Source organism: Cyanistes caeruleus, chromosome 5 (assembly GCF_971803275.1).
Source record: "Cyanistes caeruleus chromosome 5, bCyaCae1.hap1.1, whole genome shotgun sequence".
Lineage (NCBI taxonomy): Eukaryota > Metazoa > Chordata > Aves > Passeriformes > Paridae > Cyanistes > Cyanistes caeruleus.
Window position 1 is genome coordinate 39,782,840 of NC_141705.1, and position 19,791 is coordinate 39,802,630.

Genomic DNA, 19,791 nt, shown 5'->3' on the forward strand with positions numbered 1-19,791 from the left:
ATCCAGAATTTGATGATAATGTTTGGATAATTGGTGTACTGAAGATTCTTAATCTTCATGAGGATGACAACCTTTCTTGAGTATACTTTTCATAATTAACTTAGGTGAAAACTTTAAGCAGTCTGTGAATATAGTACTAGCAGCATTTCTGGAGTACAAAACCACTTACCTACTTTATGTGGAGCACCACTGAAGACTGACCTTCCAAACACCCACCTAAACCTACACTTTACTAAAAGATTCCTGACTCCTGACTGTTAACCATGTTTTTTTTGCAATTGCCACTTCTCTTTTGAATAGCTAAGTTAGTGTTGGTACAAGGACAAAAGATTTTAATTACGAATGTGAGAGACAAAACAGACCAAGGCACCGTCCCTTCATAACAGCATGTGCATGTAGCTCCTTGAAGCACCTGAAATACCAGAATCTACATTAACTTTTCCATCCATGTGACTTTTTGAACTAACCCATCTAATCTCATCCTGAATTTCATTAATAATTGATTTATGACAAAATAATTGATATATGACAAAAATTGATTTATGACAAAATTGCATATGCAGTGAAAAGTGTTCTTTAAGACATACTGTGGACACCATTTTATTCCAATACAAAGATTGTGAGGAGGAATATAGTACTTAGAATAAAAGGTAGAATATAAAATAGAAGAGATGAGAAAAAAATGGGGAAAATAATGAAAATATATTTTCAGGAGGTTTGGAAATTCTAAAGAAAATTCAAAGGATATTGCTGTGCATGTAGAAATATTTCTTGAGTGCTTTTACTGAGGACACAGTGCAAGATAAATTACTTTTTCCCATAAATACTGCCGTATTTTTTTCTTGAAAAAGCTATACCGTATAGTTCTTACTATCAAAGATTCAATGAAAACTATTCTTTGTGTTGAATTTGTTTTTCAGTTTATTAATTCAATTAGCTTTAATTGGGAGTTATAAGGAACTTTAGCTAATAGATGCCTGGTTTTGCTAGCAACAAATAGTTTGAAAGAATGGTTTCAAAAAACTCATCTCACTGGTTTATATTAAAAAATAGAAGTATTTTAGTGTTTATGTATTTGTTCCTTTGTATAATTGTCCTGTGCTTCTCTTTTCAAACTTCATGGTCAATGACTTGCTCATGAACTAATCTGTTCCAAATCGATCCATAAATCTATTGAAAAAAAGATTCAATTTGTGGATCTATTGATTTAGGGGAAAAAACCCCAACAAACAGTTTGTGTATAAATTATTCAGAGTTGGCTTGTACTTTTATCTTTTGGTCTACCTTGAAAAAAACCAAAACTTGTATTGCATCTTGCATTTGGTACCTTCAGAAGGGCTCTACTTTATGGATGGAAGAGTTTAATACATGTTATGTCTTATCGCGTTTGGACTAATCACAATACAAGTAATTGTCATATTTTATAATAGCAAATCATAGGACTTGACTTTTTAAAATGAAAATATTCAAGTGAGAAAGGTGATTTATTTTGATTCTTACGGTGAAAAATCATTAGAATGCCAATACACCTTTTAAAGGATAAGTTAGGTGCAGTCAGTATGAATGTTCCCTGAAAATATATTTTTAGTATGGAGCAGAATTCAGGCTACCATCCCACACACACTTCTTTAAAAACTCAATTAAAGTTCATTAAGTCAAATTAAGCATTAAATATTTCAACTGCTTGACTTCCCACTTTCTTAATTTTTAAATCTTTGGAGTCCATAGTAAATACAAAATAAAAGATATAGACTTGGCTTTAGCTGTACTTGAAAGGTAGCAGAAAAGTCTAAATTTTTGAGTTAAATTATTTAGACTTCAAATATGTGGAAATTCAATTAGACTTGGGAAAAGTAATGCATATCTTTGTATCATGTTAGTGGGATTTAGTTCTTAATTTTCTAGCTGCAATTTTTAACAAACCAGCTCTACATACATTTTCTAAGAATATAGCTCTCAGTGTGGGCTAAGAACAGCACGTAGAAGCCAGCTTTGTAATCTACCAGCAGTAATCATATGTGACAAATTAATGACTTGACTAATTGTGTTTTACCCATGGAGCCATTAAGAATTGAGTGTAGTTCCGTAAACTGGTTCTTTGTTTGGCTAAGTTTGTAAAGTTTGTGTTTCCTGCCAAAGCTATAATTTCTCTGTCTGTATGTATGTCTGTGTTACAGTGTTTTAATGTGATAAGTCAAAAGCAGGGCTATATTTTTTTCTCAGTTGTGTGAGATTGTTGCATTCCTGTTGGATTTGTAGACTAAACATGTAAAGCAAAATTGCTGCTGTTTTCAACAGAGCAGCAATATTAACAGAGACTGAAGTGGAAGGAACTTGTTTTTGATAAATGCGCGATGGATTATGTCCCTCAATTTACCCGTGTGTGTAGCCATTCAAGCTCTTCAAGTACCTTTGTTGCATCACTAAAGAAAGCTGCTTCTGAGTACACATTGTGCTTCTAGTCAGGGTTGACTACTTCCCAAATTGCACACTATTCTTCAGAATGTACTCATCTACCAGCAAATCGTGCAATGCCTAAACTGTCTTTTAAATTACTGAGTAGGCTTGGGTAGGTTTGATAATATATCTGTGTTAATAATATCTTTTAGGAATATTAATACTTTCAGGAACAAATAAAATTTGGGAACAATATTGCTAGTTTTGGAAATGTACCAGAAATTATATTGTATGATGAGGTAACAATTCTTAGAGGTCACTTAAGGTTGGTTTTACAACTTCTCTCAAGGCTGATAAAGATTAGCTTTACCTAAAGCCTGTAACATGAAAATCCATTAACATTTTGGAATTGAAACTAACATGACTATCTAGATAGAGCCGAAATACCCCAGTAATTATAATTTTAACTGTTCACATAGAGGGTTTTTTAGTGAGAGAAGAGATTTCAAATAGATTACACAGATTATTGTAGGTTATTATTCTGGAGGGAAAAAAAAGCAAGCAGTAAACCAGTTCCCCAAACCATCATCTTAACCTGTTTCCAGTGTGCTTTTAAAAATTAAGTGGATCATAAGAATAATAATAAAATAGATATTATATTAAAATGCAAATATAAGTTAAATATTATTATGTATTGACAGAAGAAATTTTTAATTGTATTATTTTTTCACCAGAAATAGAGATTAGCTCCGTGACTAGTTTCTGTAATTACAACAACATAAAATAGAAGAGTTCCTTTTTTTAACTCAAGAAACATAAACAATTAATGGAGACCTATAAATAAATTATTGTCTATTTTATGTATAATTTCTGAGGCTTCAGAACTTGTAACTTAGTATTATATTAGGTTATCAAGACCTTTGTGAATGAGTAAAAAAATGTAGTTATTATTAAAATGTTTTATAGAATATACTTATTGATTTGGGGTTTATAAATACTCTTTATTTTTGCAGAGATAATGTTTTCTTTCCAAATATAATTTTTAACAAAGAAGAAATCAATTTTCTGCATAGCAATAAATTACTGTGAATACAAAATCAAACTGTGTTCTAGGATTTCAATCCTAGTGTTTTTAGACCCAGAGCTGTTAGATTTTACATGGGCATGGAACAGAAGCTCCACAGAGAAGGATGTGGGGATCCTGGTGGACAAGCTGTCCCTGAGCCAGCAGTGCCCTTGTGGCCCAGAGGCCAGTGGTGTCCTGGGATGCATTAGGAAGAGCACTCCAGCAGGTCAAGGGAGGTGATCCTGCCATTCTGCTCAGCTCTGGTGAGGCAGATCTGGAGTGCTGTGTGCAGTTCTGGGCTCCTCAGCACAAAAGAGACATGGAGCTTGTGGAGTGGATCCAGTGGAAGGCAACGAGGATGATGAAGGGACTGGAGCATCTCTCTTACGAGGACAGGCTGAGGGAGATGGGATTGTTCAGCCTTGAGAAGGGACAACTGAGAGGGGAACTCACCAATGTCTGTCAGTGTCTGAAGAGAGGCTGACAAGAGGATGTTTCCAGGTTCTGCCAGTGGTGCAGAGCAATAGGACAAGAGGCAAGAGGCAGGAACTGATTCACAGGAGGTTCCACCTGAACATGAGGAAGAACTTCCTTACTGTGTGGGTGACAGAGCACTGGAACAGGCTGCCCAGAGAGGCTGTGGAGTCTCCCTCACTGGAGACACTCAAGAACTGTCTGGATGCAATGCTGTGCCGTGTGCCCTGGGATGACCCTGTTTGAGCAGGGAGGCTGGATCAGATGTCACCCATTCCAAACTTTCCCATTCTGTAACCCTGTGAAATAGAAAGCAAATTTCTTATTCCCTTAGCCTTGTGTTCCCAAGCACATGACTTTTGGAACAAGTAATGTTCAGCTGTAAAAAGGAAACTGTTTACTTCCTTTTAGCAGTGAACAGAATGTTCCTAATTTAATGCAGGAGTAACCTCTTGTCCACAGCAAGAGGTTGAATTTGCTTTTTTTGTAATTTACATGAGTTGTACCTAAGCAAAATCCTTCAGCCATCTGCCACTAGTCCATAAATCCATTTTTAATTTCCATTAATTCTTGTTAGAAAGATTGAAGAAATCCACCCATCTGTTTGATAGAAACATTATATCCACAGGGAAAGCACATTGAGAGTTTTATCACTCTTTGCTTTAGGGGTAGGGGAAGATAATGTAGAGCAATTGCAGTAATGTGTAGGAATGTTCACTGTGCAGTTCTTAGATAAACCTTGCATATTAATTCATTCAGTAAATGAGGAATTAAATATTCTGATAGTCAGAAACTTGGTGCCAATACAAGAGTGCAAGGACTCCTGCTTTTAACATAGTTAATCCTACTGTAGTGAGTAAACCAACTAATTTAACAAGCCAGAAATGATCAAGGAAAATATAGTGGTAGAGAAATAGAAAAGGGTAAGGGAAAGTGGTGTGTAATAATATTCTGTGAATGTGCCTTTAGAATAAAGGTTCTTCTGAACAGATAGCATTTATATTTGCTGAGCATGATATTTTTAGCATTGAACAAATACTAATCTAAATAAATTGGACCTGATTTTTGTGTCAGATGGCAAAAGGACAATAACAGAAACCACATCTGTTTAGAGAGCTTCTCTATAACAGCCCGTTCTTGTTGCTGACCAAATACTTCTGTTCTGACAAAGTATTTTTCTTCATATCTGACAATATCTAATGCACACCAAGAAATGGTTATGTGACATAGCTATGGTGAAATTCTACTTAGAGGGCTACCTTTGACAAAAAAAAAGTCCCCATCACTATTGTGCGATAAGAAATAGTTTTGAAGGAAAATATTTACTATAGACTGTGTTCCAGAAGGTTGTACCATGGCAGCATGCCTTGATGATGAGATAAAAGAACACCCAAATGACTGGCTAAATATATACCCACTTGTGAATACTAAACTGGGAAAATTTTCTGCTGAGAAGAGTTTCTGAGTGTTCCTCAACTCTTTTGCTGAGATATGCAACATAAAATTACTTTATGCTCAGATTTTAATTCAGATTCCTAAATCTGACTCTTTGCAAGGAGATTTGTAGCAAAGTGACAGTGTAGAAATGCTAGTGTTTTGTTCAGCATGACTTGTAGCATATACTTATTTTTAATGAATATGTTAAAATGGTATATTTCAGAAATGTTTGTTACTGGTATGTACTTTGGCTTCAGCAGTACCTATTGAGGGGGTTCTGTGCTCATAAATGGATAAAGAAGTTGGTATGTCCACCCACATCCTTAATTTTGTTTTTCTGTCCTCATTTAAAATATTAATTAAAAAATGTTAATGGTTGGGTTTTTTTTAATAGTCAGACCTCCTTACTTTTTGAAATATTTGTCCTTATCATGATGATTTTCTTTTCACACGTTTGAGCTCTTTTTCCCTTGGTGAAAAAACAGAGTGATAAGTTTGCTAACCTGCTTGTGACCTTCACAGGTCAGGAATTGCTTGGTCTACTGGTCATAACAAACCTGGCACATGTGGACTTTTGAATTTATTCTGTTAAAGCTTTTTTTTATCTGCCTTTTTCTTAGTCCCTTAGAATTGTCTAATGGTAACCTAGAAGATTATACCCAGTTGAGATACAGACTGGTTTCTCAGTTTATGGCCAGAATGTCTGCTCTCAGCACCTGAAATACACCTGAGCTCATGCCTTGTAATTAAGAAGCTTCCCCTGTGGAAACCAAGGGTGTTGATCTGAGCCAACACAAGGGTAAGCCTCTAGAGGCAGAGGTGTCAGTGTCATGCCATGACTGTCTCCCACTGCCTGGTAAGGAATGTGACTTGGTGAGGCGATCTCACTTTTTTTTGCGGTATGTTTTATTATCAGACCTCTCATATTTAAATCTTTCCCAGTTCCTCTTCTTCAAATCCTTGTTGCCCTCTGGCACCTGTTCAGGATCTGAGACTGAGCCTGCCAAGATGCCTCAGGGATGCCTCTGAAGCCTGGGCACTCATTCAGGCCTAGGTAGGCTGTCCCCAACTTCCTCAGGGTCAGGTTTTTTTCAGGCAAGCAGCTGAGAATGGAGTGTAATTCACTTTGCTGACACACATTAATTTACTGAACATGAGAATTAAGGCCATTAAGGTGAAATGTTCTCTTCTTAATGAGATAATTTCTGTTACTTAGAATAGTTTGGAGTTTGAGTACACCCCTCTTGTCTCTCATGATATATTTGGATAGTATATCCAAATAGAAAGCATTCTTTGAGGGGGTTAAAAAAAAGTTATTTAGATTATTCTTAAACTTTAAAGGCCCTTCCAGCAGCTTCTTCACATTTGCATATCTTTAGAATAAATTTAAGCAGTGAATTTGGTGTAGGTGATAGGTTCACATTAAATAACAAATTTCGCTTTCATTTATGTGTCTTCTCAAGTTGCTGATGCTTTTTTCAGAAGGACTTGTGATTCCATGAAGCTGGCCATGGGTGTTTGATCTCAAATGCAATCCCCAAATTCTTGATCATTTGTCTTGGTGGATTTTTGAAGAATAACCAATGTTTTTAAACCTCTTACAAGTCTGAAAGAATGAAACGCCTTTGGAGTTTTACAGCATCCTTCAGCTGACCTACAAATGTAACTAGATAATCCATTTCTTGGAAATAGTTATTGTGGTTTCTTGCAGTTTCTGTTTACTCTCACACAGCGGTGTATCCCTGCTGAATTAGCTATCATTAAAAGCTTTTAATGAAGGTTGTTATTCTTAGATAGGACTCAAAGTAGTTTTAATTGGTCAGGGCATTTCTTGAAGTCACTAAAGGTTTGAATTGACAAATAGTGACAGTTCCTTAGAGTTTTAAAGAATCATTAATTTAAGAAAAAGGGAGCTCTTAAAGAACTGCATGTCATGTGCCCTTGCTTTCCTGCCTTTTCTTATTTATTCTAGTCCAGTTGTGAGTAGTATATGCACAAGTGGCCATGTTGTAATTTACACGCTGATATATTGTCCAATTCATTACAAAGCTGAAAATATTTCTTAACTCTTAGCATTTGCTAAGATTTCACTTTGCATCTCAGAGAATTCTGGTTACTGGTAATTAAATTTGGTTAACGTTTACTATTTGTTTGAGACTTCAAAAATATTTTTTTAGTATTTGTGAAAGGATCTTGACTACCTCTTCTGACAATAGAATGGCTGAAGTTGGAAGGCAAAATAAGGTTATTTATTTATAAAGGTGATAGATAATATGTATCTAAATGCTGTTCCTAAATTTCTAAATGCAGAAATTTTATTTCCTGCTAATACATAAAATGGATTAATAGTTTCTGAGAAGTATGGAAGCGAGAATTTTTGGATTCATGTTTTCATTTAAAACAAAACAGAATTCAGGAACATGCTCCCAGGTCTAAAGAACATCCATATTTACAACTCTAAAAAATCAAGACAGCAGTAGTTCCAGTGACTTCTAACATGCCAGTGTTCATCCAATTTAAAAGTTATTTTCTAATTTCTAAAAGATAATTTTATGGCCATTCTCACCACTTCCCCTTTATTAGATGGGAATGTAGAAAAAGGAGAAATAAAGAATGAGTTTGATTCTCAAGGTTATTTGCAGAGCAAGTCTTTCTGGAAAGCCTGCTGTCGTGGGGCTACTGGAATGTCTTGTAAACAAAATTATTCTTACTATTTAATCTCACTCTCTTCTCAGAACAGGAATAATAATAATGGTAGTATTGGCACTAGTAGTAAAATAATAACAGCAGCAATAACATTCCTTGTCTCTGTTACTTGAATGTGGCGGTACCCCTTGGTTGTAACATAAAATTCAGTCTCCAAGTCAAATGACACACTAAATTTGGGTTACTTGTCGCTGCTAGGAAGCTCTGAAAATTAGCTATTTCAATTTTCAATTTTATTATTGAAAATAATCTTAGAATTAGGATAATATGAAGCTCTTTTTCACCTTTTTTTTCCTCTTCACTTTTCAGTTAAGGAAAATTTAGGTTAAACCTGGGTAATTTACAAATCCTTAAAATTAAGGTTGTCGTCCATTAACACGGCACCGTACATGTCACAGTACAATCTTCTTTCCAATGTACTGCTTTTTCTAAAGACTTCAGTCTTTAAATCAGTTTTGTATGCCTATGGATACAAGAATTAGGGACTTCAAGACTAACAGTAATTAATACATGATTTTTATTTCTAGGCAGGGATTTTTGAACATTTGCATTGTGTGTTCTATTAGTTACAATGAAAAAAGTCTGGTACTAGTATGTAGAATTCAGTCAGACTGAATCACTAGACATTTTTTTGCCATTTTTCAGTCCATATAAAATACCCTTTTACACAGTACATGTTTTCTATTAATTTCTTGTACATTACTTTTCTGCTAGAAAAGTAGTTCTGAGTTTACAAAAGCAGAAGAGTTTGAGAAAATCCACTAAGTAATCTGATAGTAGTAGTACAATTGTATTTGTGCATTTTCTCTGATGTATGAAATAGGAATATATTTTTTCAAAATAATTTCTTTACCATGGTGTAGTTCAATATAAGAAACTAAAATGGAGGGAATTTTATCTAAATCAAATCGGTGCCTGCTATTTCAAGCAACCAATTAAGATGAAATTTATATATCAAGTTAGTTTCTAGAGTTTGTTAAATGAGTTTGTGAATTTAATTTCTATTTAGTAAAAAAATAAGAACTGAGGATACTTGTTTATAGCTCAAATTATTTCTATACAACAGCTAGTGCTTTGTTATGGTGTTCCCACTGTGTTCCTGCTTTTCTGAAACAACAAAAATATAATAGCAGCTAAACTTGTTTTGCAATGATATATTAAGCAGTTTTATGCAGATACAATTTTCCCATGCTTGACAGGGTAATTGACACCTTTCCAAACATTAAATAGTTTGAATAACTTATCTTCTAGCTTAAACCTGGCTGTTGCTTTATTATCATTAGTACACATAAGTACACATATTTATATACACACTCTGTTTCTGACATAATTTCCCAACGTATTTTCTCTGGAACTGAAATAGCAATATCACATATCAGGGGTTACTTTTCATTCACATTGAATGTTTAATGTATCTACTCATATTTGTTTACCTGTTTGACATTTGCACCTGTTGTTTAGCAATCTGAAAATTGAAACAAATGTGTTTTCACAATAGATTTGTGCATGAAATTTCTGTGTTGTCCACAACTCGTCTTGCATTACTTTCCTGGTGTTGTAGTTCTGTTAACCAGCACTGCTGCTACTGTCTTGTAACAGGTGTAACTCAAATATCATATTTGAAACTGGAACTGATTTTATTCTAGAATAGTATGATCATATGGTAAGGTACACAGTACTAAGATAAGCTTCCACAATCTCAGCATTTGGCTCAGTGATCCCTAATATGTTCTCAAGAAAAATCGTTAACTGGGCAACACAAACATAAATAAGAAATATTTCATTTGATTGTGAGAGTAATAAAAAATTAATGAAAGCTTTTCACTCTTTATTGACAGGAAACAATACAGATCTGGAAAGTGGTTTTAACATCTAAATTTTTTATAATAGTTATTATATGGTCTTTTCTTCCACAAATGATCGAGTCAGCTGTTATCCTTTAGTTAAGATCATACCTTGGTTTTTTTAGTACATCTATTTTTCTCCTAAAGGGACTTTTGCTGCTTAAAAGTGGTGAAAACAAAACAAAAAGTAATATTCAAACACAGATGATTACAGAATCATTAAAACTATTTAGACTCTAATTTCATTGCATGCTTACTTTAAAAGTTACCTCTGTTTGGGGTATATAATGCCAGATATAAGTATCCATAAGCAAAATTAAGTTAATGCTGAAATAATTTTTTAGATGTGTTCTGTTCAGATGCAAAAACTGATCTGTATATAACTTTGTTTTGGCAGGTTGATTGTAATGGCAGATGTGGCACTCTTCATGTAGACATCTTGGTGTATCTTGAGTTATGTCAAGGAAACACCCATCTTTAGATTTGGAAGGCAGCATTAACTAATTCATAGTGAAAAACACTTTCCATCAGTCACAGTAAGAAAGCAAAAATATTATAATAACTTGAAATTAGAATTAGCACAAATTTAAGAAAAACCCCAAACAAACATCCCCTTCATTTTACTCCAATCAGGCAGTGTGGCAACATGAAAAAGGGATCTTAATATGGTAGGAATATTTGTTGGATTCTTATTACCTTCAGATCACTTTGATTTGAATCATACAATTGATAAGGTTGGAAAAGACCTTTAAAATCATTAAGTCCAGCTGTTAACCCAGCACAGCATTGTGTTCACCATTCAACCATGTCTTCACTTGTCATATCCATGTGTTTTTTGAACACTTCCATGGATGGTGACTCCATCACTGCCCTGGGTAGTCTGTTGTAATGCTTTACAAGCCTTTTTTGAGTATGTGAAGGATTGATTGTATCTAGAAACATAGAATTAATATCAAACCAGACAGAAATAAATGTCTTTTTAAATCCCTAAATCTTTGTGAATAAGGACATTTTCTGCTGAAGATTAAGTGCTGAACAAAACACTTAGAAACAAAGCTTCAGCTGTAAGAAAACAAATCTATGAATTTCATTGCAATTGGTGAAAAGATGGAGTCTAATTTTTTCTAATGCCTTTCTACATCAAACCATAGATGAGAAGTATCTCTACTAAAACATATATTTACAGGAATTCAAGAGTATTCAATCCAAATATTGATCTATTTTCTCTAGGTAGCCTTTTCTGTGACTCTGAAAGAAAACAATGATCTGTTTAATCACTGTTTAAGGATGACTGGTCAAAATGTGCGTAATCTGAGAACTTTTCAAGGTTCACACTGCATCTCTGAATGCAAGTCAGGTTATGGAGGCCTAGATTTTCTATGGCATTGATTTACATGACTCTAACTTCAGACACAAGTATGAGCAGAAATTCAGACACAAGTGTGTGCGATGCCAAGCTATTGTTATTTTTTGGTTCTATATATATACACACACATAAAACTAAGTCTCCTTTTCCTATAGCAAAAGACTGAATGTAACAACTTCTGCAATTAGCAGAAAAACCCAACAGTGTCAAAGGTGAAACAAAGGAAGAAGTGGGCAGAAGTGATGGTGGAGAAAAAATAGAAATGGAGAAACAGAACTGTCTTCATATTTTTCCCCCAACATTTTAGTACTGTTTTAGTTAGACTTAGCCCAGTCTTCATACCTCACCTTCATAAACCTACTAGTATTCCAAATCTCTGTGAAGCTTTTGGGAAAAGACAGATTGTGACTTAATAGTTCATCTGTTTCAGTAACTTTTTGTTTCTTTGTTTTTAATACTAGAGAGTCCTCTGAAACACATTTCCCAAGAAGCAGAAGTGAAATTCTGTATAGATTTTTTTGGTGAGGCTTACATTCCATAAGCGTTTCTGTGCTGGATGTGGAATGTTTTTGGTTGTTTTTTTTTTTCATTTTTGCTTTTTCTTTTTTCTAAAATTTCTTTTAGAAAGGACAAGGAAGTCTGGATTATCTTCTTAATGCTATATGTTAATGTTTATTGAGGAAACAGAAGGTTGTTTTTGGTTTTTTTTAAAGATGTATGAAACAAATAGAAAAACTGATCTAAAAGCTTGAGCTGGATACAAGAAAAAAACCAAAACCCTTGATTTGTAAAATGCATCCATTTTCATCTCTTCTTTGTCATGGTATAACATCTCAAAGTAAGCATGAAAGACACGAGAAGTTCTGAGAAATGATACCACTGTATGAGAATGGTGTGGATTTGAGTTGTTTCACAACAGGGCCAGTCCTGTAGAAGAGATTTTGCAGTTACAGACTAGCACTGCTTCCAGTGTTTGTGATGCTAACATGCAGTCCACACAACCCCCACATTCACTGCTCTCTCAGCTGTGGAAAATGATGTTTTACTCATTACTGCCAAACTGCTGTACCTTTCAAATGCCATCTTGAAGGTGAAAATTTATATGACCTATTTTCTTCTGTCAAGAGATCTGTGATATAAGAACTACTCTGCATTAACAACCAGAAGAGCAACACAGATCACTACCCCAAAAGCTGATTTCAGTACTTTTGTAACTGATTTTCAGTTACTTTTTTGGTTAATCTTAATGCAAATTTATTGCAGCTTCTACTGTTACTTAACCTAAATAGCATTTCTCTAAGGCAGATCTGATTAGTGTATCTGAACTATTGATTGTTTAGGCGCTGAAAAGTTGTTTATGTGTGTCTCCAGATAAGTCTGGATACCAGAGTTGTGCCAATCTGTGGAATGAAGTGAAATTATTACTTTTGTCTTATGATTTTTAGTTTTCAAAAGTTGAAATGGATAAGAACATTTTAACTGGTGGTATCTGAAGAAAGGACAGCATTATTCCTTATTTACAAAGTACAAGTAAGGTTTTGAAAACCTAGATCAATTTCTATTTTATATACCAGCTATGGTAATAAATTAGAAGTATTTTTCAAGGACAGTGACAGATATAACTTTAAAATTTTTTATTTGTTTGCCTGTCTCCAGATAGTTGCGTGGTTTGTTTAATTTGGAACTATTTTTATATGCGTATCCCATAACAATAGAGAACACTATTGAACATTCTTAAAAATTTTTGTAGCTGTTTAGACATATTTGCACAACAGAATCGAGTAATTGAAGTCCTTAACACCTGAGTATCTTGACTTTGACAGTAATGCCAAATTTAGCTTTAGATAATTATATATGTCATTAGGAAGCATGGATGCCACACAAGAGGACATAAAGCAGCACATCTGCAGATTGAGTGCTGCGTAAATTACCCAGCTCCACCCCCACAAAAAACCCAGAAGCCAAACACAGATTCAAAATGTCTTTTTTTTTTTTCTTCTTAGTCACTCTGAATGTGTAAAGCTGAGCAGCTGTCAGGCCAAAATTTGCAGGCCTGGAATCTCATGTGTTTTAAAAATGGTTGAAAATTCTCAAATTCTTTTATTTAGAACATAGCTTCAACAGGGAAAAGCTTTGATGTTAATCCGTGTTAATTTGCTTTTGAGTGTAAAGCCTTCCTCTCCACCCATCTCAAACTCTGGGCCATAGGTCAACATTCAGTTCTATGTGCAGGTGAGATTGTTTCTCAGTAGGGAGACCAAAGAATAAAGGTCAAAATTTTGACCACTAGATTCAGAAGATATGAGTTTTATATTGAAAAATAAGATATTGTGAAATGATATCTGAACTTGAAGTTTCTTTCAGATAAACCTAATCAATTTTAGTGGTCCAAAGTGCCCCTCCATTTGTTAGGGCTATGAGTAAGATTACAACTTTCATGCTTTATCTATGGATAGATGTTGAGAAATAGCTGATTGGATGAAGACCTTATAGTTACCCCTTATGTTATGTTTTTAATTGAATAGGTATCAGATGTGTAGTATGTGTACATGAATGTGTGTGTGTGTACATATATCTCTTGGATTAATTTCTCATGTTTGCTCCATGCAATATAATTTATGATTTTGCAGTGAATATTTATGTGTATATAGTTTTTGGATTATTTAAAACTGTTCATATGAGATGTGCTTGACTGAAAACTAGTTGCCATGTCTGAAAGATTCAAAGTTATTTTAATTTTAGAAGGATGTGGAAACCATTTGTGCTATATAGATAAAAAACTATCAATAGATAGAGCTAAAACTAAGTGCAAAATCATAGCTCAGAATCAAATTTTATCTCAGCAGCTGATGACTTTTGTAGGGATAGACATCCATGAATATTCGCTTTCTGACAAAAGGGTTGTTCCTGCTAAATGGAGTGGCTCAGGCAAAGAAAGGCTAAAGTATTAACCCTGAATGTGGTGAAAAAACTGAGAAGAGAAATCAAATGGTTTATTGTGTTTTTTTAAATATGTATATTCTTTTCTTCCTTGTGTATATTAGTGTTTTTCTAAAAACTACAAAATACAGGAATCTGATATCTGACTTTGGATGTAAGGATTTTTGTCTTACCCAATTCTTTAATTCTGCAGGTGTTAAGAATGTGTATATTCCCTTCACATATTTTTATAAATAATTAGTTGATTTTGTGGGGTTTTTTTCTCTTAAAAATTACACAAGACTGTCAAAAACAACTTTCTTTTTTCTGTTATAGGCAGAGACCACTATTCAGTACTGTCTAGAAGGACAATAGCACTCAAAATCTAACTTTCAGCTGTTTCCTAGGTAACAGAGGTACTGCTACAAAACTGTTCAACTGAATGGAAGGAAACAGCAAATGTTTCCATTTTTCTACTATTTTTGAGTTTGAATGAAGTAAACCTTAGAAATTGCTTCAGAGAGTGCAAGATATGGAACTGGAGACCTGCACTTAAATTCCATTGTTTGTTTTGTTACTTTTAAGTTTATGCACAACTTCTGTGATTGCAAAGAAAATGTCAGGGAACTTGTGAAATAAATCATAGCAGAGTCTTTTTATTTAGTTTTTTGGGGTTTGGGGTTTTTTTTTGTTGTTGTTTTGTTTTGTTTTTGTTTGTTTTGGTGTGGTTTGTTGGTTTGTTTTTTTGACATAAACTACTATGTAGTATAAATGGTCCTTTACATGAATGAAGCAACCAGAAAAGCAAATTTTGTGTTTTCTTGTTCTATTATTACTTTCTAGGAATTTTTCAGAAAATAACTATTTATTCTTTTAGGAATTCTCATTCAAAAATGAAAGAAAAAAAATACTAGAAAGCTGAATTGAGTAAATTATGTGCAAGTAGGTTACCCTTTCATGTATGTGGCTAATTATATGGAATTTAGTAGGCCTTTTTGGAAGTAATATAATTGTAGTATATTCCCAGTAGTTCGTCTTTCTCAGTTTTGTTAAGTGTAAATTACTTTTCCTCTCAATAAAGGCCGACGTACTTAATCCCCATTTACCATTTGTGTGTCACTGAGACAACTATTTCACAACTAATGCTTACTAAATTAGAACATAAATAAAGCCACTGAGTTTTTCTCTGCGCTGCTGCTCCAGCCTGAGGGAGGTCTCCTGTAAACAGAGTCTCATTCTTGTAATTTAAACATCAGCTTCACATTTCCTCAAAAGTAAAAAGGCAGTCATGACAATAAGAGAACAATTCATTAATGAAATCGTGCCCTGTGTTCTCTAGGAGTTTCTCATTGTTTCCCTTATCTGTCAGTAACATCCATCCATCATGTTTGTCCTTAAATTCCATATGTTGCTGTAAAGACTACTTTCAATTATATATAAAATGAAAAGGTTTTAATGTAGTATAGCTGCAAAAACCTGTTTTACTAGAACTGTCATTAGCTAAGATCATAAACTGAAGGTTCATCTCTCACTTGCTTAAAGGGATTAAAGGCATTATTAAAATAATAGTAATATTTAGTAGTAAATATTATTATTAAATCATATTAAATTGCATAGTCATTAATAAATATTACTACCAAATAATATTCTATTACATAGTAATTTAATATTATTTTTAGCAAAATATACATGTAGTAGTCCTAACAGATTGCTTTGCTTAACTTTTGAATGAAGCTTTTCTAAAAGGAAGTACCCAAGTGGCAGTAGCAGTCTCTCAGATAATTTTGTATTAGGCAACATTGATGTTTTATATTAAAAAATTATACAAATATTTTTCTCTTCTGGGAAAATTTATAAATAGTTTATAAACATGCAATATGTATGTCTGTCACTGTCTTATATGACTTATACTAACCACAGAACTTTCTGCTATGCAAGAAGAAGTATACAAAAAAACTAAATGTTATGGAAAATGTGTTTTCTGAATTATTTTCTCGCTGAACAGGAGTTGTTACAGAATACATTAGTTTATTTTAACTTAAGTTTTAGATGTAAAGTGAAAGTCTAAAGTACATTCAAATATCTTTCCTGGACTGCGATCAAACTTCCTTTACAACTTTTTTTCCATAAACTGTATTTTGAATTAAAACTAGGAAATGCAACTAATTGTTGCAATGTTTTTCATGATTATTTGATGCATAAATTTAATTGTTTTTCCTCTAAATTTACATGGCTTGTAAAATCACTCATGGAAATATTTGTGCAATTTGCACAAAAGTTGTCCAGAGTTTATAATTAAATAATCTTCAGTATTCAAATGAACATTAGCATCATTATTGCCTTTGTAGAGATGAGAATCTCTTTTCAATTCTTGAGCAATCATTAAAGGGAGAAATGGTTCACATGGTTCTGTGCTTCAAGGGAAAAAAATTGTCGCTGTGAGTTTCTTTTTTAAACTCAGACATGAAGCAACTTGTCAATGCTACTGTGACAAATCTGTGATTTAACAGATATTATTAAGAAGCTAACTCTTTTACTATGTTCTCTATCTCTGAAGAATAGCTCTTTGCAGTTTTGAACTTGCAGAATGAGACTGATCATTTACAGGGGCTAAAATCTGAATGTGGCAGCTAGCTCTGAGCAGTACTCTGTCAAACAGGATTTGTCTTGTCATCCCAGCCCTGCCATGAGCGCAGGGAAAATGGTGTTTGTCATCACCTGCAGCTGAGTGAGGCCAGGCTGTCTTTTCGAGGACACCACAGCCAGAAAAGTTATCTAGGGGAGGCAAAGATGATGCTTGTTTTCTGGCCCAGTCTCTTGGAGTTCGCCCAAATGAATTAGAGTATGTTCAAGTTAAGTGCTCTTTTCCCTCCCCACCACCTGGAGCCTGCACCTATTCAGATGGCAAGGTTTGCTCAGTGCAGCTTCAGAATGCCTGAGGAATAAACATGTTTCCCTACTGAGTATTTCTGCATTAGACCCCTGAGAAGCAGTCATGCAGAACTCAACTCTTACAAATTGTATGGCCTCAATCTTCGTGCCCCTGGCAGATGAGGACAAATATGCAAATACTATGCATAGCTTCGGCTGTCAGTTAAATACAGTTTGGGTTTGTCTATTTCTGTTACTTAAATAGCTACATAACAGTTGGTGGCTTTTAGAAAAACCAAAACAAAAAAGGCTAGAGTGGTTTTGAGTCCAAAAAAACCTTTTTTCTTCCATGATTTAATTTCCAGCATAAATCCTTCTCTTCTAGAACTGAGTCTTTCTAGGAGAGTAAGAAGCATTTAGAAACTTTCTCTCTCTTCATTTTGTAATGGCTGTTGAGGTATTCACAGTGTCACCGTAATGATGCATATGCCATTAAATATACCAAAATAATGAATTCCAGTCCAATACATGTAAATTAGATGTTTCTTAAAAGATCCACTTGCAAAATAAAACTGCCTACGCAGTTTCCATGAGGTAAATAGTTGTTTCTCATAAATCCTTGAATCTTCAGAATAGTGACTAAAAAGTAGATTGTAAAATAGCTTTCTTTGCTAATCAGTATATCACTCTAAGTGTTGAATTCACTACTTGAAGTAAAGTATTGGCTAACTGCAAATATACATCTGCAACAAATTCTTGGTATTATGCTGGTACACATTTACATGTCTCATCTTATAAAAAACCCTTTTAAAATCCTAAGGTTATCTTAATAAAAAAAACCCAAACAAACCCTTTTAAAGCCCTATCCAATTTAAAATATGCAGCTACTGACATAAGACAACACCAGGCAAACATTATTTTGTTCTTTGGTTTAAAATAAGTACTGACTGTAATCACTGTATGCAGGATATTTCTGTAACATTTTCCACTTATAGAAGACTTGATAATGAAAAGAGTAAATCAGATTTCAAAGATATCCTTTTCCTTCCTTTGGCAATCCCACTTATTCTTCAAATAAGCTTGCTATGTCCAATAAATGAAAAGGAAGAGATAGCTTATGAGCACTCAAGAGTAATTTCTGCTTTCTGAAGTCAAATATTATTATGAAATATATAGCATATATTTTTCTATCATATTTTCAGGGTTTTTTTTGCATACATTACATTTCTATATTTATATGAGAAGCTTTACCATAGATAAAACTTTAATAAATCTTTGGATGCACCTTTCCAGAATGATAAATAAAAAAAGTAGAGGCTTGGAAACTGATAGTTTCCTTACTTTCTATAAACAGAAAACCTTGTCTAAGAAAGTATCTAAAACTGCAAATTTGTTTTTATAATAATTTTTAATAATTTGAAGTCCAGACAAAACAATGTTATGAATCAAATTACTACAGAATTAATTTTTGCTCTTTTAAAAGAACTCTGTTTCTAGTGCTATAAGAAGTTAATACACTTTGCTTTTCAAGTTTTTGGTTTTGTTTTGCTCACCTTTAAACTTTTAATAGGAAATCAAGTTCCAAATAATCTTGTTTTGTGTGTTTTCTTTTCAGGGGATAAATGCAAACCTACTGAATACACTGAAGTGAAAAATATGTTACTGGATCTACAAAACCAGAGATACATTACACAAGCAAAAGATAGATCTGTTGGTGAGAAAATGGCGTTAAAGAAAGTTCTTGTAGATCAAATGTTCAATTATTTCGATTCAGACAACAATGGACTTGTGGATATTAACGAGTTATCTCAGGTATGGTTTAGTTTTTGTTTCTATAGCACAGTGACTATTCAAATGTCTTTTTCAGGACTGAGAATATCATGTCTTAGGATACTTTAGAAAATGTGAGTCTCTGAGGTGGAAAATTTCATTTGAGAATTTTTGAATGGCTGAATTATTCAGAAATTCCATAGTGTTTATGCTGAAATTTGCATATAAGGCTTTGAAGCATACTGCAGTGTGTTAGAGCACTCTAGACTGCTGTTACCATGAGTTGTTTTATTGTCAACTCCTTGCTATCATCCAGTCCAACTGTATAGATGTATTTTAGAAATTGAAAATTATTAAAATAATGAGGTAAATAACTTCTGTAATACTAAAGCAGCATTTGCTTTAGCAAATAAATAAAAAAATAAGCAAAATAAATAAGCAAATAAAGCAGTTGCTTTATCTTAGGGCTAGAGAAATACAGAAGAAATCTTGCAATGAGAGTTCATGGGGGTTTCTAAATTGCAAATTTTAACTTATTACAGATCTAAACCAGTAATTGCTGCTCTGGTAGGCATAACAGCACTAGCTTTAATCTACCTAAAAGGATTGATTCTATTAAAGAGTGTTGATGGAGCAAATGTACTTTGATTTACTAGAAGTCTGTGTTTGTGAAACCTAATCATGGCTAACTTATATTATATATATATATATATATATATATTATATTAATGAGTCTAATAGTAGGCAGCCAATTAAAAGTTTAAAAGGAGGATTTTTTAGATGTGGACATTGATCATTGCCCTCTGTTTTAAGTTACATGGCAGAGTGATGAAATAGGCTGGAGTTATCATTTCCATTACAGTTAACTTTTAAAATTTTAGTTGCAATTTCAAGGACCAGAGGGTGATTATAAATATAGGTATTGTGTCAACTACTAATAC

General features: G+C 33.6%; 1 protein-coding gene across 7 annotated transcripts in view; it reads left to right on the forward strand.

The window, feature by feature from the left end:
- Positions 1-19,791, forward strand: part of FSTL5 (follistatin like 5) — a 380,792-nt gene that overhangs the window by 234,408 nt on the left and 126,593 nt on the right. For all 7 annotated transcript variants that reach the window (XM_086888378.1, XM_023924904.2, XM_086888377.1 and 4 more), the window contains one exon: positions 18,696-18,892. In XM_086888378.1, coding sequence (XP_086744504.1) covers positions 18,696-18,892 — 197 coding nt within the window. The remainder of the gene's footprint in view (positions 1-18,695; positions 18,893-19,791) is intronic.